At 49.4% G+C, this 27428-nt stretch overlaps 1 protein-coding gene across 1 annotated transcript in view; it reads left to right on the top strand.

The window, feature by feature from the left end:
* LOC143998145 (SCO-spondin-like) overlaps positions 1-27428 on the top strand; it is a 296161-nt gene that overhangs the window by 250865 nt on the left and 17868 nt on the right. Inside the window, exons 93-103 of the mRNA XM_077493885.1 lie at positions 2584-2754; positions 6983-7153; positions 7662-7814; positions 8026-8156; positions 17074-17195; positions 17377-17423; positions 20016-20234; positions 20316-20477; positions 20560-20676; positions 21939-22077; positions 24618-24820. Coding sequence (XP_077350011.1) covers positions 2584-2754; positions 6983-7153; positions 7662-7814; positions 8026-8156; positions 17074-17195; positions 17377-17423; positions 20016-20234; positions 20316-20477; positions 20560-20676; positions 21939-22077; positions 24618-24820 — 1635 coding nt within the window. The remainder of the gene's footprint in view (positions 1-2583; positions 2755-6982; positions 7154-7661; positions 7815-8025; positions 8157-17073; positions 17196-17376; positions 17424-20015; positions 20235-20315; positions 20478-20559; positions 20677-21938; positions 22078-24617; positions 24821-27428) is intronic.

The following is a 27428-nucleotide window of genomic DNA, read 5'->3' as shown; positions in this document are numbered from 1 at the left end:
CCACGGTTGGGTACCAGAGAATGAGTGATGTCCGGCCTTCTACAACGCCCTACAGGATGGGGTCTTCAAACTACGGCCCTCCAGTTGTTCAGGAACTACAATTCCCATCATGCCTGTGAATGTCAGAGTTTTACAATGCCTCATGGGATGTGTAGTTCCAGAACAGCTGGAGGGCCGTAGTTTGAGGATCCCTGCCCTACAGGATGTATGTGACACAATGCATTGTATGATCAAGATGTATAATACTTTTCATGGAAATTTGACAACAATGGTATGTAAATGTAGACTGTAAAATGTTGTTTACATTTGTTTAATAAAAACTTTTTTTTTTGATTAAAAAAAAAGAGAAAGAAAAAGTATTCATACCCCTGACACTCCCCACATTTCCTTACAACCAAAAACCATAAATGTATTTTATTGGGATTTTATGTGATGGACCAACACAAAGTGTCACATAATTGTGAAGTGGAAGGAAAATGATAAATGATACAAATAAATATGTGAAAAGTGTGGGGGAGGGGCATTTGTACGGCGCCCCCCGGAGTCAATACTTTGTAGAACCCCCTTTCTCTACAAGTCTTTTTGGGGGTGTCTCTACCAGCTTTGCCCATCTAGAGAGGACATTTCTGCCCATTCTTCTTCTTTGTAGAATATCTCAAGCTCTGTCAGATTGGATGGAGAGCGTCTGTGATCAGCAATTTTCAAGTCTGGCCACAGATTCTCAATGGGATTTAGGTCTGGACTGTGACTGGGCCATTCTAACACATGAATATGCTTTGATGTAAACCATTCCATTGTAGCTCTGGCTGGATGTTTCGGGTCGTTGTCCTGCTGGAAGGGGAACCTCCGCCCCGTCTCAAGTCTTCTGCCGACTCTAACAGGTTTTCTTCTAAGATTGTCCTGTATTTGTCTCCATCCATCTTCCCATCAACTCTGACCAGCTTCCCTGTCCCTGCTGAAGAAAACCATCCCCACCACATGATGCTGCCACCACCATGTCTCACAGTGGGGATGGTGTATTCGGGGGATGGGCGGTGTTAGTTTTCCCCACACATAGCGTTTTGCTTTTAGGCCATAAAGTAGAATTTTGGTCTCCTCTGACCAGATCACCTTCTTCCACATGTTTGCTGCCCCCTCCCCCACATGGCTTCTCACAAACTACAAACAGGACTTCTTATGACTTTCTTTCTCCAATGTCTTTCTTCTTGTCACTCTTCCATAAAGGGCAGATTTGTGGAGAGACGACTAATAGTTGTCCTGTGGACAGATTCTCCCCCCTGAGCTGTGGATCACTGCAGCTCCTCCAGAGTTACCATGGACCTCTTGGCTCTTCTCTGATGAATGCTCTCCTTGCCCGGCCCGGTCAGTTTAGGTGGACGGCCATGTCTTGGTAGGTTTGCGGTTGTGCCCATACTCTTTCCATTTTCCGATGATGGATTGAACAGAGCTCCGTGAGATGGTCAAAGCTTGGGAGATTTTATTATAACCCAACCCTGCTTTATACTTCTCCACAACTTTATCCCTGACCTGCCTGGTGTGTTCCTTGGTCTTCATGATGCTGTTCACTAAGGTTCTCTAACAAACCTCTGAGGGCTTCACAGAACAGCTGTATTTATACTGAGATTAAATGACACACAGGTGGACTCTATTTACTAATTAGGTGACTTCTGAAGGGAATTGGTTCCTCTAGATTTTAGTTAGGGGTATCAGAGTAAAGGCGGCTGAATACAAATGCCCCTCCCCCACAAACTTTTCAGATATTTATTTGTATCATTTTCCTTCCACTTCACAATTATGTGCCACTTTGTGTTGGTCTATCACATAAAATCCAAATAAAATAAGTTTTTGGTTGTAACATGACAAAATGTGTAACATTTCAAGGGGTATGAATACTTTTTCAAGGCGCTGTACATGTAGTTACTTCAACTCGACATGTTTTGCCACTCTCTGGCTTCCTCAGGAGTTTTATAAGTGCTAATGGTTATACCACTATAATTAAAGAATAAACACAATCACCAAACATAATGTATACTATATATATATATATATATATATATGGGATGTGGTGCCCTTGATTCTTTAATTGCAGTGATTTTAGATTGTAAGCTCTAGCGAGCCGGGCCCTCTGATTCCTCTTGTACCAAATTGTAATGCAACTGTACTGTCTGCCCTCATGTTGTAAAGCGCTGAGCAAACTGTTGGCGCTATATAAATCCTGTATAATAATAATAACAACCAGTAGTATGTATACAACTCCTGAGGAAGCCAGGGAGTGGCGAAAACATGTTGAGTTGAAGTAACTACATGTGCAGACCACATGGATGTGACTTTGCTGGTTTTACACACAAGGCCCAATGTCTTTTAATAAATGGTTTTAATAAAATATAAAATTATTTTTATTTTACAAATTGTGGTTCGTATTTTTGGCCCCCAAAGATTGTTTTTCTTTGTATACTATATATGGATGTGGTGCCCTTGATCTCCATGCTCACTGGTCGTTGCTCTACATATTATACCCCCAATCTGAATAATAGGGACATTCCGTTCTGTGTGTAATTCTGCCCTTCTCTCTCCAATATTCAGTGAATGGGGAGTGGACACCGTGGTCTCCGTGGTCGGACTGTCCAGCCACGTGTGGTGCTGCTGTCCAGATCCGCAGCCGCGCCTGTATCAACCCCCCTCCGCGTAACAATGGTTCTGATTGTGAAGGCCCAGACACCGAGAGGCGAAACTGCACCGACCAGCACTGTGAGGGTGAGCTGTCCACCATGTTACCATCTGTGTTCTGTACATAAGACCAAGAGCTTGATTTACTAAAGTGTGAAGCTGGGTGAAGGGAATCTGCATCCTCTTTAAACATTCAATTGTGTAGGAGAATTGAAAGCAATGGAGTTCCTCCTTCCTTCTCCTTAACATTGTTGGGTTTTTTTCAGTGGATGTGAAGTTTTGGGTTTGGCCATTGGTGGGAACCAGGGCTGGACTGGGACAAAAATTTGGCCCTGGACTTCATCCAGACCGGCCCACTTTAATTTTGCAAACACGCAAAAAACAGTATATAAACTGTACGCAATTGCGCAAAAAAGCCCCTACAGAGCCCCCCTTACATCAGGGTCCCCAGAGAGCCCCCCTTACATCCGGGTCCCCACAGAGCCCCCCCCTTACATCTGGGTCCCCAGAGAGCCCCCTCCTTACATCTGGGTCCCCAGAGAGCCCCTCCTTACATCAGGGTCCCCAGAGAGCCCCCCTTATGTCAGGGTCCCCAGAGAGCCCCTCCTTACATCAGGGTCCCCAGAGAGCCCCTCTTACATCAGAGTCCCCAGAGATCATCTGCCTTACATCTGGGTCCCCACAGAGCCCCCCCTTACATCCGGGTCCACAGAGAGCCCCTCCTTACATCTGGGTCCCCAGAGAGCCCCTCCTTACATCTGGGTCCCCAGAGAGCCCCTCCTTACATCTGGGTCCCCAGAGAGCCCCTCCTTACATCTGGGTCCCCAGAGAGCCCCCCTTATATCAGGGTCCCCAGAGAGCCTCTCCTTTCATCTGGGTCCCCAGAGAGCCCCTCCTTACATCAGGGTCCCCAGAGAGCCCCTCCTTACATCAGGGTCCCCAGAGAGCCCCTCCTTACATCTGGGTCCCCAGAGAGCCCCTCCTTACATCTGGGTTCCCAGAGAGCCCCCACTTACACCAGGGTCCTCAGATAGCCTTCCCCTTACATCAGGGTCCCCAAAGAGCCCCTCTTACATCAGAGTCCCCAGAGATCATCTGCCTTACATCTGGGTCCCCACAGAGCCCCCCCTTACATCCGGGTCCACAGAGAGCCCCTCCTTACATCTGGGTCCCCAGAGAGCCCCTCCTTACATCAGGGTCCCCAGAGAGCCCCTCCTTACATCAGGGTCCCCAGAGAGCCCCTCCTTACATCTGGGTCCCCAGAGAGCCCCTCCTTACATCTGGGTTCCCAGAGAGCCCCCACTTACACCAGGGTCCTCAGATAGCCTTCCCCTTACATCAGGGTCCCCAAAGAGCCCCTCTTACATCAGAGTCCCCAGAGATCATCTGCCTTACATCTGGGTCCCCACAGAGCCCCTCCTTACATCCGGGTCCACAGAGAGCCCCTCCTTACATCTGGGTCCCCAGAGAGCCCCTCCTTACATCAGGGTCCCCAGAGAGCCCCTCCTTACATCAGGGTCCCCAGAGAGCCCCTCCTTACATCAGGGTCCCCAGAGAGCCCCTCCTTACATCAGGGTCCCCAGAGAGCCCCTCCTTATATCAGGGTCCCCAGAGAGCCCCCTCCTTACATCTGGGTCCCCAGAGAGCCCCTCCTTACATCAGGGTCCCCAGAGAGCCCCTCCTTACATCAGAGTCCCCAGAGAGCCCCTCCTTACATCAGGGTCCTCAGAGAGGCCCTCCTTACATCAGGGTCCCCAGAGAGCCCCTCCTTACATCAGGGTCCCCAGAGAGCCCCTCCTTATATCAGGGTCCCCAGAGAGCCCCCTCCTTACATCTGGGTCCCCAGAGAGCCCCTCCTTACATCAGGGTCCCCAGAGAGCCCCTCCTTACATCAGAGTCCCCAGAGAGCCCCTCCTTACATCAGGGTCCTCAGAGAGGCCCTCTTACATCAGAGTCCCCAGAGATCATCTGCCTTACATCTGGGTCCCCACAGAGCCCCCCCCTTACATCCGGGTCCACAGAGAGCCCCTCCTAATATCAGGGTCACCAGAAAGAGGGCAGGTAGTGGGCCGGGACCTTGTGGTTGGGGACTCCTGCACTGACTCGGGGCTATGGGCCCCAGATTCGGGGCTATAGCCCCAAAAGTCCCCCCCCCCCAGCGATGCCACTGGCTGTCACTGAAACCGGCCCACTGAGCCATCGGCCCACCGGGAAACTCTCTATAGTCCCTATGGCCAGTACATGCCTGGTGGGAACCTGTATCAATGAGGAAGGTGAGACGTGTTCCTGTTCTCCCTCAGCCCACCAGTATCTCCATCCATACATGAGAAAGTTGTGGAGAGTGTAATGAGAGGAGATCTGATACAATAGATCTTCCAATGCTACAAAGCACTGCCGAAATCCTCCACTTTCTACAAACCCTAAGCCCTTGTACACCCGGTCGGAGATTCAGATGGAATGTGTCCGATCGGAGCGTGTTGTCGGATATTCCGACTGTGTGTGGTCTCCATCGGACTGTTTCCGTCGGAGTATCCGACGGACCAAGTTTTCCAACTCGTTGGTAAAATTTTCCAATTAAAATGCTCCGATCGGACATACTCCAATCGTGTGTAGAGAATTCCGATCGGACAAAGTGCCACGCATGCTCAGATCAAATTCCTACACCAAATCTTTTGGCTACTATCCTGAATGTAGTCCCGTCGTAACGAAACGACGTCATCACGTCTGATTTTCCGACAAGTTTGTCCGACCGTGTGTATGCAACAGTTTCGGACAAAATCCGATGGACAAAATCCGACGGATTTGGTTGTCGGAGTGTCCGACCCGTGTGTACAAGGGCTAAGAGAGACTGTCCCTTTGCTTTGGTACCCCTGTAACGGGCCTAGGCTCACTTCATTTAGCAAGGAGGCCTGGGTGGGGCTTTGAAGCAGGATGAATTTGTCAGGTCACCTTGAGACCAGGTGACAGATGCACCCCGTAGGGATTAGGAGTGCACCGCAAGGTTGTGGACCCTACGGCTAACTGCTGCGGACGGGGGTCAAGGTGATAGGAAGGCAGGGCCGCCAGAACACCAAGATGGATCCCACCGGGGTTAGAGCGTAAGATTCCCTGGGGCGCGGAGTCTAAGAGCCAGCAGGTGTTCAACAGAGCCTCTAGTGGTGAGGATGGACTTGGCTGCAACTGGCTCCAGGTCGCGACCCCCAGGGTCCCCCAGCTCACACCCACAGTAGGCAAACCGGAGGATAGGGATGGTGAGGGACAAAGCCAAGGTCGGGGGCCACAAGCAGACAGGAAAAGTCGGGGACACGCCAAAAAGTCAGGATCACAGGCAAACAGGGATAGTCTAGGACACGCCAAAGTCGGTAACGGAAAACAACAGAAGAGCACATGGCAGGAAACAGGAAGCTAACACACAAAGGTTGATCAGCGGGGTTGGCCTGCAGTGCACAGGTTAATATAGAGGTCCCTGATAGGAGCTAGGGTGGAGTCATGCCAGAGGATGGATTATAAAAGCAGTCAGGTGAGGGTCGGCTGGTCTCTAGAGATGAACACATGGAGACAGGTAAGCAGACGAACTCTATTGCATAACCATGACAAAATTCTAATATTGATGAGATCTGAGAGTGGAAGTCCTCTTCTTACCCTACTCACCACAGGTGAGGATGAGCTGGATCAGGAGCACTGGGGGCTTACAATTGTTGGCAGGTGGAAGTGACCTGAAACCCACCAGCTGGTGACCACATATAAGAATAGGATAATGCAAAATGGCGCCACAAAGTCCAACAAAGCTGAGGAAAATCTCCAACCAGCTTCCCACACTTTTGTTTGCCGGCTACTGTCCCCTTTGAGTGGTCCATGTAGCCCATTGTCCCCTTTGAGTGGTCCATGTAGCACATTGTCCCCTTTGAGTGGTCCATGTAGCCCATTGTCCCCTTTGAGTGGTCCATGTAGCCCATTGTCCTCTTTGAGTGGTCCATGTAGCCCATTGTCCCCTTTGAGTGGTCCATGTAGCACATTGTCCTCTTGTCACAGAGCTTGTCCATTTGGCTCATGTTCTGGAAGATGAGGGCAGCTCTACACATACCCAAGTGTTTGTGATGGCCATTAGGTGGGAGAGCAGAGACCGTGGTTGCCCCAGTCCCGGGAAACAGTGTTTCAGCCCTATGCATGTACCGGTCTGGGGGCCTTTCCGTAGGTTGTATGGGGCCCCAAGATTTCTAATGATGCCTGTGCAATATAAAGCCATCATCACTGCCTATGTTATTCCATGACTTGACTGGAAGAGTTCATCGTGATGTGTCTGTGGCCCTTTCAGGCAGCAGTCGATGTGGCTGGTCGGAGTGGAGTCAGTGCTCCCGAAACTGCGGCACTGGAATTAGCAGCCGGACTTGGCGGTGTGATTGTCATGGAGCTGAATTTCCAGATGTGCCATGTAACAGCACTGAGCGCGTGGAGACCGCAGCGTGTTACCTGCAGCCGTGTGAAGGTGAGTGCGGAAACATCACTTGTATCTGACATTTGAAAATATTTACTTGTGTGATCTATGTTTTCTGTCCAGTCATATGTGTTCCATCCAGTCATACATGTTCCATGCAGTCGTACGTGTTCCATCCAGTCGTACGTGTTCCATCCAGTCGTACGTGTTCCATGCGTTCATATGTGTTTCATGCAGTTGTATGTATTCCATGCAGTTATACATGTTCCATGCAGTCATACATGTTCCATGCAGTCATACGTGTTTCATGCAGTCGTATGTGTTTCATGCAGTCGTACGTGTTCCATGCGTTCATATGTGTTTCATGCAGTTGTACGTATTCCATACAGTTATACATGTTCCATGCAGTCATACATGCTCTATGCAGTCATACGTGTTTCATGCAGTCGTACGTGTTTCATGCAGTCGTATGTGTTTCATGCAGTCGTATGTGTTCCAAGCGGTCATGCGTGCTCCATGCGGTCACAGGTGTATTCCATGTTCCGTGTGTCTCTTGCAGGAAGCTGCTTCTGGGGCCAGTGGAGTAACTGGTCAGAGTGTTCGTGTCACTCTGCCCTCCAGCACCGCCTCAGGGAGTCTCGGGGGCCAAATGTTGAGGCATGTGACCAGCTGGGGAGTGAAGTTAGGACATGTGACCTGTCACAGTGCTCAGGTGAGAATCCTTCACCCCCCCACACCTGATGTCCACCAAACACAACCAAATGTTTCACCGGATCTGAGCTCATACTGGGGTGACCTTGACTCCTCATATGTTGAATATTTCCTCCAAGATGGCGGAGATCCACCATGATATGACCCGTGTCCCACATGTATATGATTCCCCTGTTGTCTCATCTGATATTCTTTCCTTTCTCTTGTCTCAGAGTCCAGCTGTCGGCCACCATTTGTATTCAGTCCGTGTGGTTCTCCATGTGACAGCCTCTGTCCCTCCCGGTTATCGTCGGAGATTTGCCGCAATGTTTCCACCTGCCAGCCTGGCTGTTACTGCCTTCCGGTGAGTGTCAAGTCTGAGTTCAGTGCCAGACAGGTGGGTGCAGGCCTAGAGATGGAAAATTTCCGGAAATTTTGAAGCTCGAAAAAAAAAAAAAAAAATTTTTCCGTTTTTTTTGGGGGGGGGGGGGGGGGGATTTTCGTAAAAATTAAAAAAAATGCTACATTAGCACTTTTTTGTCTTTCTAAGATTGGAGGTCATTCTGTTACGAGAACGTTGAGAAAAGCTATGTGCATTGTCGTCATTGTTGTCCTCTTCACTTCCATCCATGAAGGATTTTTTAATATCTACAGGACACTTGTTACATACAGGAATGTGTTGTGTCATCCTGGCAGTATATCACAATACATATTTCATCTGACAATATTTGCAAATCACATTTTCAGAAGAACTTGTAATGTGAAAATGCCTCCATATGCTAGATGTTGGTCTCTCGCCATTTTTCCGAGGGGAGTAGGAAATAAAAACAAGAAAAAAATGACGACTTTGCAAGAAGACACTAATCTATGGTTGTGTGTGGGGGGTGGGGGGGGGAGAACCAGATTACTGGTAATTTAATTATTATTTACACAAAAGTTTATAAAGATAAACTAATGTAGCTAAATGATTCAGTATTCTGAATTCAGAATCAGGTAAATGTAAACTCTTACCTTTTTTTTAATTAAGTATATACTTTCAGGTCCTTTTTGTTGCTCTGTATTTTCTTCCAATGCTTTTGAGGCCTAGTGAAGAGGACAGAACAAACCAAAACACGCCCACTAACATGCAAAAGCAAAAGTGAAACTAACTTTTTCTCGTTACAATAGCAGCACAGCACCTCCTACAGGAAGAAATGCATACTGTTCTCGCATTGGAGGGTTCGGTTTGTTACTAGACATGTGCAAAAGGAAAAAATTTGTTTAGTTTTGTTTCGTTTTAATTCATTAAATTAGTTTAGTTATATTCGTTAACTTCCTTAAATTCATTTTCGGATTTTGTTTAGTTTTCTACCGAATTCGAAAAATCGGCCACATTCGAAAATATTTCTACCGGATACAAAATGATTTCAACGTGATTCGATATTTCAACCGCATTCGAAATGATTTCAACATGATTCGAAATTATTTGAACCGCATTTGAAATTATTTCAACCGCATTCGAAATTATTTTGTGACTCGACTTTAGGGCCATGTATCTCAGGGTCACTTGGTGCTAGAAACTCCAAATTTGGATATGTTGTAGTGCTAGTACTATTGTGTTTGCATAGACATGTGCAAAAGGAAAAAAATTGTTTCGTTTCGTTTTAATTCGTTAATTCATTAATTTCGTTTAGCTATATTCGTTAACTTTCTTAAATTCGTTTTCGGATTTCGTTTAGTTTTCTACCGAATTCGAAAAATCAGCCACATTCGAAATGATTTCAACCAAATTCGAAATGATTTCAACATGATTCGAAATTATTTCAACATGATTCGAAATTATTTCAACCGCATTCTAAATGATTTCAACCGCATTCTAAATGATTTCAACCGCATTCGAAATTATTTCATCCGCATTCGAAATTATTTCATCCGCATTCGAAAATCTTTTGTGACCCAACTTTAGGGCCATGTATCTCGGGGTCACTTGGAGCTAGAAACTCTAAATTTGGATATGTTGTAGTGCTAGTACTATTGTGTTTGCATACCAAATTTGGGGTTTCTAGCACCAAGTGACCCTGAGATACATGGCCCTAAAGTCGGGTCATAAAATATTTTCGAATGCGGTTGAAATAATATCGAATCATGTTGAAATCATTTCGAATCCAGTATTGAGTCGAATTTCGGCCGAATTCGGTTGAATTCGTTAGCATTGTAATTCGTTAATTCATTAATTTAGTTTAGTTATATTTGTTAACTTCCTTAAATTCATTTTCGGATTTCGTTTAGTTTTCTACCGAATACCGAATTCAGGTAAATGTAAACTCTTACCTTTTTTTTAATTCAGTATATACTTTCGGGTCCTTTTTGTTGCTCTGTATTTTCTTCCAATGCTTTTGAGGCCTAGTGAAGAGGACAGAACAAACCAAAACACGCCCACTAACATGCAAAAGCAAAAGTGAAACTAACTTTTTCTCGTTACAATAGCAGCACAGCACCTCCTACAGGAAGAAATGCATACTGTTCTCGCATTGGAGGGTTCGGTTTGTTACTAGACATGTGCAAAAGGAAAAAAATTGTTTAGTTTCGTTTCGTTTTAATTCATTAATTTAGTTTAGTTATATTCATTAACTTCCTTAAATTCGTTTTCGGATTTCGTTTAGTTTTCTACCGAATTCGAAAAATCGGCCACATCCGAAAATATTTCAACCGCATTCGAAATTATTTCAACCGCATTCGAAAATATTTTGTGACCCGACTTTAGGGCCATGTATCTCGGAGTCACTTGCTGCTAGAAATTTGGGTATTTTGTAGTGCTAGTACTATTGTGTTTGCATACCAAATTTGGGGTTTCTAGCACCAAGTGACCCCGAGATACGTAGCGCTAAAGTCGGGTCACAAAATATTTTCGAATGCGGTTGAAATCATTTCGAATCCGGTATTGAGTCGAATTTCGGCCAAATTCGGTTGAATTCGTTAGCATTGTAATTCGGTAATTCGGATGCTTCCGAATGTCCGAATAATGAAAATTCGTCCGAATTTCGAATCGGAACGAAACGAAATGCACATGTCTATTTGTTACCTGGGACTTGCTTGTCCTCACTCAGTGCACGGAAATTAGAATAATCTGATATCATACATTTTTTTTTTTAGAAATTATTTGGAAAATATTTGAACACCCTATATTAAAATATTTTATTCATTATGTTAAAATAAAATACAGTGGTGTGAAAAAGTGTTTGCCCCCTTCCTCATTTCCTGTTCCTTTGCATGTTTGTCACACTTAAGTGTTTCGGAACATCAAACCAATTTAAACAATAGTCAAAGACAACACAAGTAAACACAAAATGCAATTTGTAAATGAAGGTGTTTATTATTAAAGGTGAAAAAAAAATCCAAACCATCATGGCCCTGTGTGAAAAAGTGATTGCCCCCTAAACCTAATAACTGGTTGGGCCACCCTTAGCAGCAACAACTGCAACCAAGTGTTTGCGATAACGTGCAATGAGGCTTTTACAGCGTCCTGGAGGAATTTTGGCCCACTCATCTTTGCAGAATTGTCCTAATTCAGTTACATTAGAGGGTTTTCGAGCATGAACGGCCTTTTTAAGGTCATACCACAACATCTCAATAGGATTCAGGTCAGGACTTTGGCTAGGCCACTCCAAAGTCTTCATTTTGTTTTTCTTCAGCCATTCGGTGGTGGACTTGCTGGTGTGTTTAGGATCATTGTCCTGCTGCAGAACCCAAGTTCGTTTCAGCTTGAGTACACGAACAGATGGTCGGACATTCTCCTTCAGGATCTCTTGGTAGACAGCAGAATTCATAGTTCCTTTTATCACGGCAAGTCTTCCAGGTCCTGAAGCAGCAAAACAGCCCCAGACCATCACACTACCACCACCATATTTTACGGTTGGTATAATGTTCTTTTTATGAAATGCAGTGTTCCTTCTACGCCAGATATACTTGGACACACACCTTCCAAAGAGTTCCACTTTTGTCTCATCGGTCTACAGAATGTTGTCCCAAAAGTCTTGGGGGTCATCAAGATGTGTTGTGGAGAAATTGAGACGAGCTTTGATGTTCTTTTTGCTCAGCAGTGGTTTTCTCCTTGGAACTCTGCCATGCAGGCCATTTTTGCCCAGTCTTTTCCTGATGGTGGAGGCATGAACGCTGACCTTAACTGAGGCAAGTGAGGCCTGCAGTTCCTTGGACGTTGTTGTGGGGTCTTTTGTGACCTCTTGGATGAGTCGTCGCTGCGCTCTTGGGGTAATTTTGGGCGGCCAGCCACTCCTGGGAAGGTTCACCACTGTTCCATGTCTTCGCCATTTGTGGATAATGGCTCTCACTGTGGTTCGCTGGATTCCGAAAGCTTTGGAAATGGCTTTATAACCCTTTCCAGACTGATAGATCTCAATTACTTTCTTTCTCAATTGTTCCTGAATTTCTTTGGGTCTCGGCATGATGTGTAGCTTTTAAGGATCTTCTGGTGGACCTTACTGTGTCAAGCAGCTCCTATTTAAGTGATGCCTTGATTGTGAACAGGTGTGGCAATAATCAGGCCTGGGTGTGGCTAGAGAAATTGAACTCAGGTGTGGACAACCACAGTTATAGTATGTTTTAACAAGGGGGGCAATCACTTTTTCACACAGGGCCATGATGGTTCAGATTTTTTTTCACCTTTAATAATAAACACCTTCATTTACAAATTGCATTTTGTGTTTACTTGTGTTGTCCTTGACTATTGTTTAAATTGGTTTGATGTTCCGAAACACTTAAGTGTGACAAACATGCAAAGGAACAGGAAATGAGGAAGGGGGCAAACACTTTTTCACACCACTGTATTTCACAATTTTTTTTTCTTTTTTCAATTTTTCCAATTTTTTGGGAAAAAAAAACAAAAAAGCCTTCAGGAAAAAAAAAGTGTTTTTTTTTTCCAAATGTTTTCATTTTTTTTCCGGGCCTTCACATCTCTATGCAGGCCTAATGCTGGAGAGTGACCAGGCGAAGGTTGGGCACTCCACTGTCTGACCCGGGTCTCTGAGACCATCCATTCCGTTTGGGGTGACCCCCACCTTGGTTTGGTATCTTCTTTTTTTTTTTTTTTTATTTAACCCACCAAAAGGCGAGTCCAGGTCACTACAGAGACCAATGTGGAACATATATATGACGTTGTCAGGGAAATTTTAAGCTTCTCCCTAGAAGCAAATAATTTCTTTGCGCTTAAAAGCCCAATCACAGCTCTCTTCTATAATGCGGGGAAAGTGCGCTTTGTATGTCTCCAAGTAACACAGACAGACGCTGGGATCACGTTGGGCTCAGCGGAATCCTGACATTGAATGCTTTACTCCTTTATTTATACTGTCAACATGAATAAACAAAGGAAGGCGGTGGCTTCAGAATCAGCCAATCAGATACTTGTATTCTTTCAAAAGAACCAATCACACACGTATATATTCAAATAGAAATACAGTAGTGACGTGTGCAGATGGTTGTGTGCAAAGCCATGCGGCAAGTCCTTTCTGAGACACAAAGGACTCACAATTTGAACATTACTTACATGGCTCTGAACATGACCGTGTGCACATCCCCACCTCTACCAATGACACGAGCCGTACTCTATCATGGCTCAGCGGGCCATCATTTTGTATGGTTATACTATGGTTCCCATGTACGCAGACCTGTTTACATTTAGATGCGGCCGCCATGGAGTGGCAAGTCCCTTGGTGAGGCATAAACAAACATCCTTAAAAGAGCAAACAGATACTCCGCGTCCACGGGAAGGTGTCAGGTCACCTTGAGGCGAGGTGACAGGTGCACACCGTAGGGATCAGGAGTGCACCGCAAGGTTGTGGACCCTACGGCTGACTGCTGCAGACGGGGAACAGATCCCACCGGGGTTAGACCGTAAGATTCCCTGGGGCGCGGAGTCTAAGGCCGCGTACACACGGGCGGACTGTTCGCCCAACCTTGTCCGCTGAACAGTGTTTGGGCGGACAGTCCGCCCGTGTGTGGGCTTTCAGCGGACAGTTTCAGCGGACAGTTGGACGGACAAAGTCTTTCGGAAATTCCGAAAAACTGTCCGCTGAAACTGTGTTTGAGCGAACAGTCCGCCCGTGTGTGGGCCTGTCCGCTGTACTTTCGAAATGAGCGGACTGTTCCCGCTCGGAAAGTCCGCCCATTTCGAGCGCGTGTACAGGTAGGCGGGGCCCGCGAAGGATACGTCGCGGGCTCCGCCGCCTGGAATGGGCTTAAAGGGGAACCCCAACGCCGAAAAAAATCGGCGTGGGGGTTCCCCCCAAGTCCACACCAGACCCTTGTCCGAGCACGCTACCCGGCCGGCCAGGAAAGGGGGCCGAGCGAGCGCGCCCCCCCTCCTGAGCCGTACCAGGCCGCGTGCCCTCAACATGGGGGGTGCCTTGGGGAAGGGGGGGGCCGCCCGGTCTTCTGTCGCCGCCTTCGGTTCTTCTGCCGGGCCACCGCGCCTTCTTGTAGCTCTTTTACAGGCGGTGGCCCGGTCTTCTGTCGCCGATGTCGTCGCCGCCGCCGCCGCCGCCGCCGCCGCCGCCTTCCGTTCTTGTTCTTCTTCTTCTTCTCCTGGAGATGTTGACTCGACGAGCTCTCCGGCCGGAATGCCAGGGACGCGCTCTGCTGCCACTTATATAGTGACAATGGGGCGGGGTCACATGGTATATGTCACATGGGTTGGTCACATGGGTTGATGTCACATGGGGACTATGACATCGTAAGGGGGCGGGGTCACCATGTGACCAACCCATGTGACATATACCATGTGACCCCGCCCCATTGTCACTATATAAGTGGCAGCAGAGCGCGTCCCTGGCATTCCGGCCGGAGAGCTCGTCGAGTCAACATCTCCAGGAGAAGAAGAAGAAGAACAAGAAGAAGAACAAGAACGGAAGGCGGTGGCGGCGGCGACGACAGCGGCGACGACAGCGGCGACAGAAGACCGGGCCACCGCCTGTAAAAGAGCTACAAGAAGGCGCGGTGGCCCGGCAGAAGAACCGAAGGCGGCGACAGAAGAACGGAAGACGGCGACAGAAGACCGGGCCACCGGACCAGGCGCGGTGGCCCGGCAGAAGAACCGAAGAGGGGGACAAGACCCCCGAAGTCGGGAGAAGAGGCCGGCGGCGGGGAGGAAGAAAGCCGGACTCCTCCGCTAGCAAAAGAGCTACACACACATAGCGGAGGAGTCCGGCGAGAAGACCCCCGAAGACGGAAGACCCCCGGAGCTGTGCAATAAAATACTTTTTCTATGTGTTGTGTTTTTTTTTGTACTTTATTTCACAGGTGAATGGGTAGGGGTACATTGTACCCCATACTCATTCACATAGGGTGGGGGGCCGGTATCCGGGGGCCCCCTTCTTAAAGGGGGCTCCCGGATTCCGATAAGCCCCCCGCCCGCAGACCCCGACAACCAACGGCCAGGGTTGTCGGGAAGAGGCCCTTGTCCTCATCAACATGGGGACAAGGTGCTTTGGGGTGGGGGGGCCGCGCGGCCCCCCCCTTCCCCAAGGCACCCCCCATGTTGAGGGCACGCGGCCTGGTACGGCTCAGGAGGGGGGGCGCGCTCGCTCGCCCCCCTTTCCTGGCCGGCCGGGTAGCGTGCTCGGACAAGGGTCTGGTGTGGACTTGGGGGGAACCCCCACGCCGATTTTTTTCGGCGTTGGGGTTCCCCTTTAAGCCCATTCCAGGCGGCGGAGCCCGCGACGTATCCTTCGCGGGCCCCGCCTACCTGTACACGCGCTCGAAATGGGCGGATTTGCCTCCTTACGTGGGCGAGTCCGTTCATTTCAAAAGTTGAGCGAACTGTTTGCCCAACCTTGTTCGTCAAACAGTCCGCTCGTGTGTGGGCAAGTCCGCTCATGCAAATTTTGAGCGGACTGTTTGACAAACTGTTTGCCGAACAAGGTTGGGCGAACAGTCCGCGCGTGTGTACGCGGCCTAAGAGCCAGCAGGTGTTCACCAGAGCCTCTGGTGGTGATGATGGACTTGGCTGCAACTGGCTCCAGGTCGCGACCCCCAAGGTCCCCCAGCTCACACCCACAGTAGGCAACAGGAGGATAGGGATGGTGAGGATGGACTAAGCCAAGGTCGGGGCCACAAGCAGACAAGAATAGTCAGGGACACGCCAAAAGGTCAGGATCACAGGCAAACAGGGATAGTCAAGACACGCCAAAGTCAGTAACGGAAAACAGTAGCAGAGCACACAGCAGGAAACAGGAAGCTGAACACACAAAGAATACACAATGGTTGATCAGCCCTGATGGCCTGTAGTGCACAGGTTAATATAGGGCTCCATGATAGGGCCTGGGGTGGAGCCATGCTTAGAGGAGAGGTTATAAAAACCACCAGGTGGAAGTGGCTGGCCTCTTAGTCTGAAGACATGAGGGAAGGTAAGCAAACAGGAAGATCACTGCATAACCATGACAGAAGGTTTCCGCATCCAATGGTCTTCCACCAACGTCTGTATGTGCGAATACCCTCACATGAGCGTATTACAGCAAAACAGACACTGGGGGGCGTCTCACAGCCATACATTCATAAAAATTTCCACAACAGACGTACATTACAATTGCATAGAAATAAGCCAACATAGATCGAAAAATGGTAGGTGAAATATATACACCATTCTGTATGAGGCTAAACCATACAATGTAGTCCCTAAGAATAGGCTATTGGTAGGAAGTCCCGAAATCACTTTCACTATATTCCATGATCCTAATTACACAGAGAAAGGAGAGAAAAGGAGAATATGTTAGAGCAGCAAAAAAGAAAGAAAGTAAAGGAAGCAAAAGGGGGGGGGGGGGTTGAGGAGGATAGAGGGGTGGAAAGGAGGGGGAAGGGAAAAAGGGGGTCCTGGGTTGGAGGCGTCCAGACAACTATTTATAAAATAGCCGCTCTATACTCAAGGGCCAAGTAAGGTGAGACCTTCTTCAGAGAGGACAAACCAATTCCATAATCTTCTCCACAACTCGGGATATTTGTCTTGTTTGTCGTGACGAGAGGGTGAAATCCTCGAATCTGTCGATCTCTTCCGCTTTACGCAGACAGCATCTGACAGTCGGGGGTGAAGCATCTTTCCAGTGGAGAGGGATGTACCATATTGCTGCATTCAGCAGATGTCGTAGTGTTGACTTGTCATTGACTTGTTATATTTTATTTTCCTGGAATAGATTTGTTGTTTGGTATGTTTATGTGATTCTCTGGTCGGTAGAGAAGGGGGAGTCCCTATTCTATGGAATGTGTGATTTGATCATCTCTCTTATATTTCCCCTCAGGGGTTCTTGGAGCAGAAGGGCGAATGTGTCCATTCGTCGGAGTGTGGCTGTCCATACACGTCTCAGGATGGGTTGGCGTATCTGGCCCCGGGCGGCACCGTGCATCTTGGCTGCAGAGAGTGGTGAGTCTGATGGCAGACTTCCCCTAAAATGGCACCCGATCCATCCTATTTGTGGTCCTCCAGATCACAAGACCATAAAGCACTTTAGTACATTGGAATTCCCTTGTACAATTGGCCCTTTGAGTTGCATTTCTTTCGGTCACTTGATTTGGAGGTAACCGTCTTTGTTATGTCTTTCCAGCATCTGTCACCAGGGGGAGCTGCAGTGTAACAGAAAAAACTGTGAAGGTAAGTTTTATAACTGGCCGCTCTCCAAAGCCTACAGAAAAGTTAATTAGCTGGTGTGCTATAAGGAAGGCGGAGCTATGCCTTGGTGCCCGAGTTTCACGGATGGAGCTTATAGACATAGAGGCTTCCGTATTCTAGGGTGGGGCCGCTGTGGCCCCTTTAACCAACTCTTTAGATTAAGGGTGGTGTTAAATCCGATTTAGGGGTCTCCAAACAAGACAGATGATGAGATAAGGAGTCCAGATCTTAAGATAAGTAGGTGCTTTTTATTCACTGCGGTGGAGAGACACAACACACCGATATTCAGCACTACCAGGCCCAACGAAGGAGGAAGTGTCTCTGACTTAAAAACATCAAGTTTAACAATATATACAGTGCCTTGCGAAAGTATTCACCCCCTTGAACTCTTCAACCTTTTGCCACATTTCAGGCTTCAAACATAAAGATATAAAATTTTAATTTTTTGTGAAGAATCACCAACAAGTGGGACACAATTGTGAAGTGGAACGAAATCTATTGGATAATTTAAACTTTTTTAGCAAATAAAAAACTGAAAAGTGGTGCGTGCAAAATTATTCGGCCCCTTTACTTTCAGTGCAGCAAACTCACTCCAGAAGTTCAGCGAGGATCTCTGAATGATCCAATGTTGTCCTAAATGACTGATGGTGATAAATAGAATCCACCTGTGTGTAATCAAGTCTCTGTATAAATGCACCTGCTCTGTGATAGTCTCAGGGTTCTGTTGAAAGCGTAGAGAGCATCATGAAGACCAAGGAACACACCAGGCAGGTCCGTAATACTGTTGTGGAGAAGTTTAAAGCCGGATTTGGATACAAAAAAGATTTCCCAAGCTTTAAACATCCCAAGGAGCACTGTGCAAGCCATCATTTTGAAATGGAAGGAGTATCAGACCACTGCAAATCTACCAAGACCTGGCCGTCCCTCTAAACTTTCAGCTCAGACAAGGAGAAGACTGATCAGAGATGCAGCCAAGAGGCCCATGATCACTCTGGATGAACTGCAGAGAACTACAGCTGAGGTGGGAGAGTCTGTCCATAGGACAACAATCAGTCGTACACTGCACAAATCTGCCCTTTATGGAAGAGTGGCAAGAAGAAAGCCATTTCTCAAAGATATCCATAAAAAGTCTCGTCTAAAGTTTGCCACAAGCCACCTGGGAGACACACCAAACATGTGGAAGAAGGTGCTCTGGTCACATGAAACCAAAATCCAACTTTTTACCCACAATGCAAAACGATATGTTTGGCGTAAAAGCAACACAGCTCATCACCCTCAACACACCATCCCCACTGTCACACATGGTGGTGGCAGCATCATGGTTTGGGCCTGCTTTTCTTCAGCAGGGACAGGGAAGATGGTTAAAATTGAGGGGAAGATGGATGCAGCCAAATACAGGACCATTCTGGATGAAAACCTGTTGGAGTCTGCAAAAGACCTGAAACTGGGACGGAGATTTATCTTCCAACAAGACAATGATCCCAAACATACAGCAAAATCTACAAAGGAATGGTTCACAAATAAACGTATCCAGGTGTTAGAATGGCCAAGTCAAAGTCCAGACCTGAATCCAATCGAGAATCTGTGGAAAGAGCTGAAAACTGCTGTTCACAAACGCTCTCCATCCAACCTCACTGAGCTCCAGCTGTTTTGCAAGGAAGAATGGGCAAGAATTTCAGTCTCTCGATGTGCAAAACTGATAGAGACACCCCAAGCGACTTGCAGCTGTAATCGCAGCAAAAGGCGGCTCTACAAAGTATTAACACAAGGGGGCCCAATCATTTTACACGCCCCACTTTTCATTTTTTTATTAGTTAAAAAAGTTTCAAAAATCCAATAGATTTCCTTCCACTTCACAATTGTGTCCCACTTGTTGGTGATTCTTCACAAAAAATAAACATTTTATATCTTTATGTTTGAAGCCTGAAATGTGGCAAAAGGTTGAAAAGTTCAAGGGGGTGAATACTTTCGCAAGGCACTGTATATATATATATATATATTATATGTATAACTCAACATTATCAGACCCCTATAATTCTACTCAGTGGATATATCCAACCTGTTTTATGGAGAACCACACCTCCTCAGGGGCAGGAGAACGCACCAAGTTGGATGGGTAGACATGGCCGCTCTCTGCTTTGTATGTAATATATAGAAGGTACGTTGTGCAGAGGTCATGGGGCTTCATGAAGTTCTCTCTCTTTGTTGGAGATGGTAAGAAGTGGTTTTCGTTGGACTCATATCACAGAATGTGCAGAGTTCATCGGTTTACATAGGATCCAGGGGTGGGCACAGGAGGGGCGGGTACCCCGAGCACAATGGTGTACTGTAGGGATGGGGGCAATTTGCTTCTGTTACAAGGCTGACAGGAGTAGTGACAGCGGCAGTGGTTTTGACAAACAAATGTAGGATCCTTTAAACTTGCACATCATGAACCCCGGGGGGGGGGGGGGGGGGGGGTGCACACTTTGGCATCTTTGTCTTCGGCGCTGGATGTCCTGGCACTGGTCGGATAATTTTGGCTGGTTCTCTTTTCATGGGGCTTGTCTAACATGTTGGGCATGTCTTATGTAGGTGAAGCCTTTCTCAGCGAATGGTCGGAGTGGACGCCGTGTAGTCGCTGCATCCCGTCAACTCACAATGACTCCGTGCCGCCATCTTTCTACTCCGTCCAGCACCGACACCGGATCTGCCTGAATTCCCGGACTGGCTTCCCATGGAGCGGAGATTCTCCATCTTGTAGAGGGGAGCTGACCCAGGAGAGGCTATGCCCCGACCAGGGGATCTGTGATGGTGGGTATCCCTAGTGTGTTGGGGGATGGGGTGGATTTATATGAACAGGCCCCTGATGGCCGCCTTTTTTTGTTGTCTCAGATCTGTGCGTCTGGAACGAATGGGGGGAATGGAGTCCCTGCCGGGAGCCCTGCAGTGGCGGTTTCCGCTCCAGATGGCGCCATGTTTACCACCCCATGGACGCGACCCAGTGCCAGGGTGCCCGCTTTCAGTCTGAGAGCTGTAACACGGCTGCCTGCCCAGGTAAGCGTCCAGAGAATTGGAATTTAGACTTGGCTCAGTAACGCTCCTATGAAAAACTTTTTGGACTTCTCTTCTCCCAAAGGAGAGAATTGTGAGGACCGTGGGAAGGCCTCCAAGGTGGCATGTGCTAACAAGTGTCCTCGCTCCTGTGCTGACCTCTGGGAACATGTGGAATGTCTACAAGGACAGTGCCGGATAGGTATGGCCAGCTCAGCCATTATTATCATGTGACATACATGCTGTACTGTACAGCGACTGATGACTGGATACTCTTGGCTGTGCACCCCCAAGTGACCGATCACTGCCCCTTCCTGTCCCCTCAGTGACCAGTCAATCCTACAGCTGCCCCGCCCCCTCCCCAGTGACCGGTCGCTCTTACAGCTGCCCCGCCCCCTCCCCAGTGACCGGTCGCTCTTACAGCTGCCCCGCCCCCTCCCCAGTGACCGGTCGCTCTTACAGCTGCCCCGCCCCCTCCCCAGTGACCGGTCGCTCTTACAGCTGCCCCGCCCCCTCCCCAGTGACCGGTCGCTCTTACAGCTGCCCCGCCCCCTCCCCAGTGACCGGTCGCTCTTACAGCTGCCCCGCCCCCTCCCCAGTGACTGGTCACTCTTACAGCTGCCCCACCCCCTCCCCAGTGACCGGTCACTCTTACAGCTGCCCCGCCCCCCTCCCCAGTGACCGGTCACTCTTACAGCTGCCCCGTCCCCCTCCCCAGTGACCGGTCACTCTTACAGCTGCCCCGCCCCCTCCCCAGTGACCGGTCACTCTTACAGCTGCCCCAGTAACCGGTCACTCTTACAGCTGCCCCAGTAACCGGTCACTCTTACAGCTGCCCCGCCCCCTCCCCAGTGACCGGTCACTCTTACAGCTGCCCCAGTAACCGGTCACTCTTACAGCTGCCCCGCCCCCTCCCCAGTGACCGGTCACTCTTACAGCTGCCCCAGTAACCGGTCACTCTTACAGCTGCCCCGCCCCCTCCCCAGTGACCGGTCGCTCTTACAGCTGCCCCGCCCCCTCCCCAGTGACCGGTCGCTCTTACAGCTGCCCCGCCCCCTCCCCAGTGACCGGTCGCTTTTACAGCTGCCCCGCCCCCTCCCCAGTAACCGGTCACTCTTACAGCTGCCCCGCCCCCTCCCCAGTGACCGGTCGCTCTTGCAGCTGCCCCGCCCCCTCCCCAGTGACTGGTCACTCTTACAGCTGCCCCGCCCCCTCCCCAGTGACTGGTCGCTCTTACAGCTGCCCCGCCCCCTCCCCAGTGACCGGTCGCTCTTACAGCTGCCCCGCCCCCTCCCCAGTGACCGGTCACTCTTACAGCTGCCCCGCCCCCTCCCCAGTGACCGGTCACTCTTACAGCCTTCCCCTCCTTCCAGTGGCCAGTCTCAGTTTGTAAACCAGTCCCCCTCCCCCACCCAGTTATAGGTCACCCCTGTGGAAACATAACCCATTGCTTTTCTCTTGCAGGGTGCCGCTGTCCAGAAGGCTCGCTTTTGCAGGATAAGACTTGTGTGCCAATGGAGGATTGTCGCTGTGGACTGCCAACGTCCAACGGCAGCACAGAGTATGAGCCCGGTGCCATTGTCCATATCGGATGTAATAATTGGTGGGTTTGCAGATCTGTTACAATATCCAGAATCTTTAAAGCCGGTTGCACTTTTCCTGAATGATAATTCATGGTGGTTCTGTGAACTGTCTTCATACCGGGAACAGCGATGTCCCCCTGGCATCGCCTCCTTAGTTCCAGTACTGTGTGATCTTCCTCCCTTGGTTGGTGATGGTTCTCATGTGTGCAGGTCATGGTGTATCTGGTAGTAGTTGGTTAGCTGGACTTGTTCTGGAATGTTATGTATCTTCATTTCGTATCTTCTCCAAACCACTTCTTCAGGTCCAATGAGTGTCAGGAAGATCCCCCAATATTTATATCCACACAGGGAGTACCAAGACCTTCATCCAATCACCACGCAATGTGTAGATGTTATTGTCTAAGAATAGTATGGTTGACCAATCCTAGGTATACTCCAATCCTGGGTACACCAATCCTAGGTACACCAATCCTGGGTACACCACTCCTGGGTACACCAATCCTGGGTACACCAATCCTGGGTACACCAATCCTGGGTACACCAATCCTAGGTACACCAATCCTGGGTACACCAATCCTGGGTACACCAATCCTGGGTTAACCAATCCTGGGTACACCAATCCTGGGTTCACCAATCCTGGGTTAACCAATCCTGGGTTCACCAATCCTGGGTACACCAATCCTGGGTACACCAATCCTGGGTACACCAATCCTGGGTTAACCAATCCTGGGTTAACCAATCCTGGGTTCACCAATCCTGGGTTCACCAATCCTGGGTACACCAATCCTGGGTATACTCCAATCCTGGGTTCACCAATCCTGGGTACACCAATCCTGGGTACACCAATCCTAGGTACACCAATCCTGGGTATACTCCAATCCTAGGTACACCAATCCTTGGTTCACCAATCCCAGATAAACCAATCCTGGGTACACCACTCCTGGGTATACTCCAATCCTGGGTTCACTAATCCTGGCTACACCACTCCTGGGTACACCAATCCTGGGTATACTCCAATCCTGGGTTCACTAATCCTGGCTACACCAATCCTGGGTACACCAATCCTAGGTACACCAATCCTGGGTTCACCAATCCTGGGTACACCAATCCTAGGTACACCAATCCTGGGTTCACCAATCCTGGGTACACCAATCCTGGGTTCACCAATCCTGGGTACACCAATCCTGGGTACACCAATCCTAGGTACACCAATCCTGGATTCACCAATCCTGGGTACACCAATCCTGGGTTAACCAATCCTGGGTTCACCAATCCTGGGTTCACCAATCCTGGGTACACCAATCCTGGGTATACTCCAATCCTGGGTTCACCAATCCTGGGTACACCAATCCTGGGTTCACCAATCCTGGGTATACTCCAATCCTGGGTTCACCAATCCTGGGTATACTCCAATCCTGGGTTCACCAATCCTGGGTTCACCAATCCTGGGTATACTCCAATCCTGGGTTCACCAATCCTGGGTACACCAATCCTAGGTACACCAATCCTGGGTATACTCCAATCCTAGGTACACCAATCCTAGGTATACTCCAATCCTGGGTTCACCAATCCTGGGTATACTCCAATCCTAGGTACACCAATCCTTGGTTCACCAATCCCAGATAAGCCAATCTTGGGTACACCAATCCTAGGTATACTCCAATCCCATATACACCAATCCTGGGTACACCACTCCTGGGTACACCAATCCTGGGTACACCAATCCTGGGTACACCAATCCTGGGTATACCAATCCTGGGTACACCAATCCTGGGTATACCACTCCTAGGTACACCAATCCTAGGTATACTCCAATCCTAGCTACACCAATCGTGGGTTCACCAATCCCATATAAGCCAATCTTGGGTACTCCAATCCCATATACACCAATCCTGGGTACTACACTCCTGAGTACTCCACTCATGTGTACTACACTCCTGGGTACACCACTCCCGGGTACACCACTCCCGGGTACACCACTCCCAGGTACACCACTCCTAGGTACACCAATCCTAGGTATACTCCAATCCCATATACACCAATCCTGGGTACACCACTCCTGGGTACACCAATCCTGGGTACACCAATCCTGGGTACACCAATCCTGGGTATACCACTCCTAGGTACACCAATCCTAGGTATACTCCAATCCTAGCTACACCAATCGTGGGTTCACCAATCCCATATAAGCCAATCTTGGGTACTCCAATCCCAGATACACCAATCCTGGGTACTACACTCCTGAGTACTCCACTCATGTGTACTACACTCCTGGGTACACCACTCCCGGGTACACCACTCCCAGGTACACCACTCCTAGGTACACCAATCCTAGGTATACTCCAATCCCAGATACACCAATCCTGGGTACTACACTCCTGAGTACTCCACTCATGTGTACTACACTCCTGGGTACACCACTCCCGGGTACACCACTCCCAGGTACACCACTCCTAGGTACACCAATCCTAGGTATACTCCAATCCCAGATACACCAATCCCAGATACACCAATCCCGGGTACACCACTCACACAACCTTCATGTGTTCTTCCTCCGCAGCACCTGTGTGAATGGCACCTTCGCCTGTACAGACCTGTTGTGTCCCGTGTACGGGCCCTGGACTGAGTGGGGCCCCTGTTCTGTGAGCTGTGGTGGGGGCCACAAGTGGAGGAGCCGCTCCTGTATGGAGAGGGGTCCAGACGGAGCCGCCTGTGGGAGTGAGAGTCGGGAAGTGGAGGAGTGTAATAATGAGCTGTGCCCAGGTAAGTGGTGACACCAAGGTGACAGCAGTGAATGCCAGACTGATATACCACCATACACAGACACCCCCTCCTTCCCATAGACACCCCCTCCTACCCATAGACATCCCCTCCTACCCATAGACATCCCCTCCTTCCCATAGACATCGCCTCCTACCCATAGACATCCCCTCCTACCCATAGACATCCCCTCCTTCCCATAGACATCGCCTCCTTCCCATAGACATCCCCTCCTACTAATAGACATTGCCTCCTTCCCATAGACACCCCCTCCTTCCCATAGACACCCCCTCCTACCCATAGACATCCCCTCCTACCCATAGACATCCCCTCCTTCCCATAGACATCGCCTCCTACCCATAGACATCCCCTCCTACCCATAGACATCCCCTCCTTCCCATAGACACCCCCTCCTTCCCATAGACATCCCCTCCTACTAATAGACATTGCCTCCTTCCCATAGACACCCCCTCCTTCCCATAGACATCGCCTCCTTCCCATAGACATCCCCTCCTACTAATAGACATTGCCTCCTTCCCATAGACACCCCCTCCTTCCCATAGACATCGCCTCCTTCCCATAGACATCCCCTCCTACTAATAGACATTGCCTCCTTCCCATAGACACCCCCTCCTTCCCATAGACATCGCCTCCTTCCCAAAGACATGGCCTCCTTCCCATAGACATCCCCTCCTACTAATAGACATTGCCTCCTTCCCATAGACACCCCCTCCTTCCCATAGACATCGCCTCCTTCCCATAGACATCCCCTCCTACTAATAGACATTGCCTCCTTCCCATAGACACCCCCTCCTTCCCATAGACATCGCCTCCTTCCCATAGACACCCCCTCCTTCCCATAGACATCCCCTCCTACTAATAGACATTGCCTCCTTCCCATAGACACCCCCTCCTTCCCATAGACATCCCCTCCTACTAATAGACATTGCCTCCTTCCCATAGACACCCCCTCCTTCCCATAGACATCGCCTCCTTCCCATAGACATCCCCTCCTACTAATAGACATTGCCTCCTTCCCATAGACACCCCCTCCTTCCCATAGACATCGCCTCCTTCCCATAGACATCCCCTCCTACTAATAGACATTGCCTCCTTCCCATAGACACCCCCTCCTTCCCATAGACATCGCCTCCTTCCCATAGACATCCCCTCCTACTAATAGACATCGCCTCCTTCCCATAGACACCCCCTCCTTCCCATAGACATCGCCTCCTTCCCATAGACATCGCCTCCTTCCCATAGACATTGCCTCCTTCCCATAGACATCCCCTCCTTCCCATAGACATCGCCTCCTTCCCATAGACATCCCCTCCTACTAATAGACATTGCCTCCTTCCCATAGACACCCCCTCCTTCCCATAGACATCGCCTCCTTCCCATAGACATCGCCTCCTTCCCATAGACATCCCCTCCTACTAATAGACATCGCCTCCTTCCCATAGACACCCCCTCCTTCCCATAGACATCGCCTCCTCCCATAGACACCCCCTCCTTCCCATAGACATCCCCTCCTTCCCATAGACACCCCCTCCTACCCATAGACACCCCCTTTTTCCCATAGACATCCCCTCCTACCCATAGACACCCCCTCCTTCCCATAGACATCGCCTCCTTCCCATAGACATCCCCTCCTACTAATAGACATCGCCTCCTTCCCATAGACACCCCCTCCTTCCCATAGACATCGCCTCCTCCCATAGACACCCCCTCCTTCCCATAGACATCCCCTCCTTCCCATAGACACCCCCTCCTACCCATAGACACCCCCTTTTTCCCATAGACATCCCCTCCTACCCATAGACACCCCCTCCTTCCCATAAACATCCCCTCCTACTAATAGACACCCCCTCCTACCCATAGACACCCCCTTTTTCCCATAGACATCCCCTCCTACCCATAGACACCCCCTTTTTCCCATAGACACCCCCTCCTTCCCATAGACATCCCCTCCTTCCCATAGACATCGCCTCCTTCCCATAGACATCCCCTCCTACTAATAGACATCGCCTCCTTCCCATAGACACCCCCTCCTTCCCATAGACATCGCCTCCTCCCATAGACACCCCCTCCTTCCCATAGACATCCCCTCCTTCCCATAGACACCCCCTCCTACCCATAGACACCCCCTTTTTCCCATAGACATCCCCTCCTACCCATAGACACCCCCTCCTTCCCATAAACATCCCCTCCTACTAATAGACACCCCCTCCTACCCATAGACACCCCCTTTTTCCCATAGACATCCCCTCCTACCCATAGACACCCCCTTTTTCCCATAGACACCCCCTCCTACCCATAGACACCCCCTCCTACCCATAGACACCCCCTCCTTCCCATAGACATCCCCTCCTTCCCATAGACACCCCCTCCTACCCATAGACGCCCCCTTTTTCCCATAGACATCCCCTCCTACCCATAGACACCCCCTCCTTCCCATAGACATCCCCTCCTTCCCATAGACACCCCCTCCTACCCATAGACACCCCCTCCTACCCATAGACACCCCCTCCTACCCATAGACACCCCCTCCTTCCCATAGACATCCCCTCCTACCCAAAGACACCCCCTCCTACCCATAGACACCCCCTCC

Source organism: Lithobates pipiens, unplaced genomic scaffold (assembly GCF_037356315.1).
Source record: "Lithobates pipiens isolate NorthernLeopardFrog02 unplaced genomic scaffold, aLitPip1_a1.2 Scaffold_19, whole genome shotgun sequence".
Lineage (NCBI taxonomy): Eukaryota > Metazoa > Chordata > Amphibia > Anura > Ranidae > Lithobates > Lithobates pipiens.
This window is presented reverse-complemented; position numbering and strand designations above follow the sequence as displayed.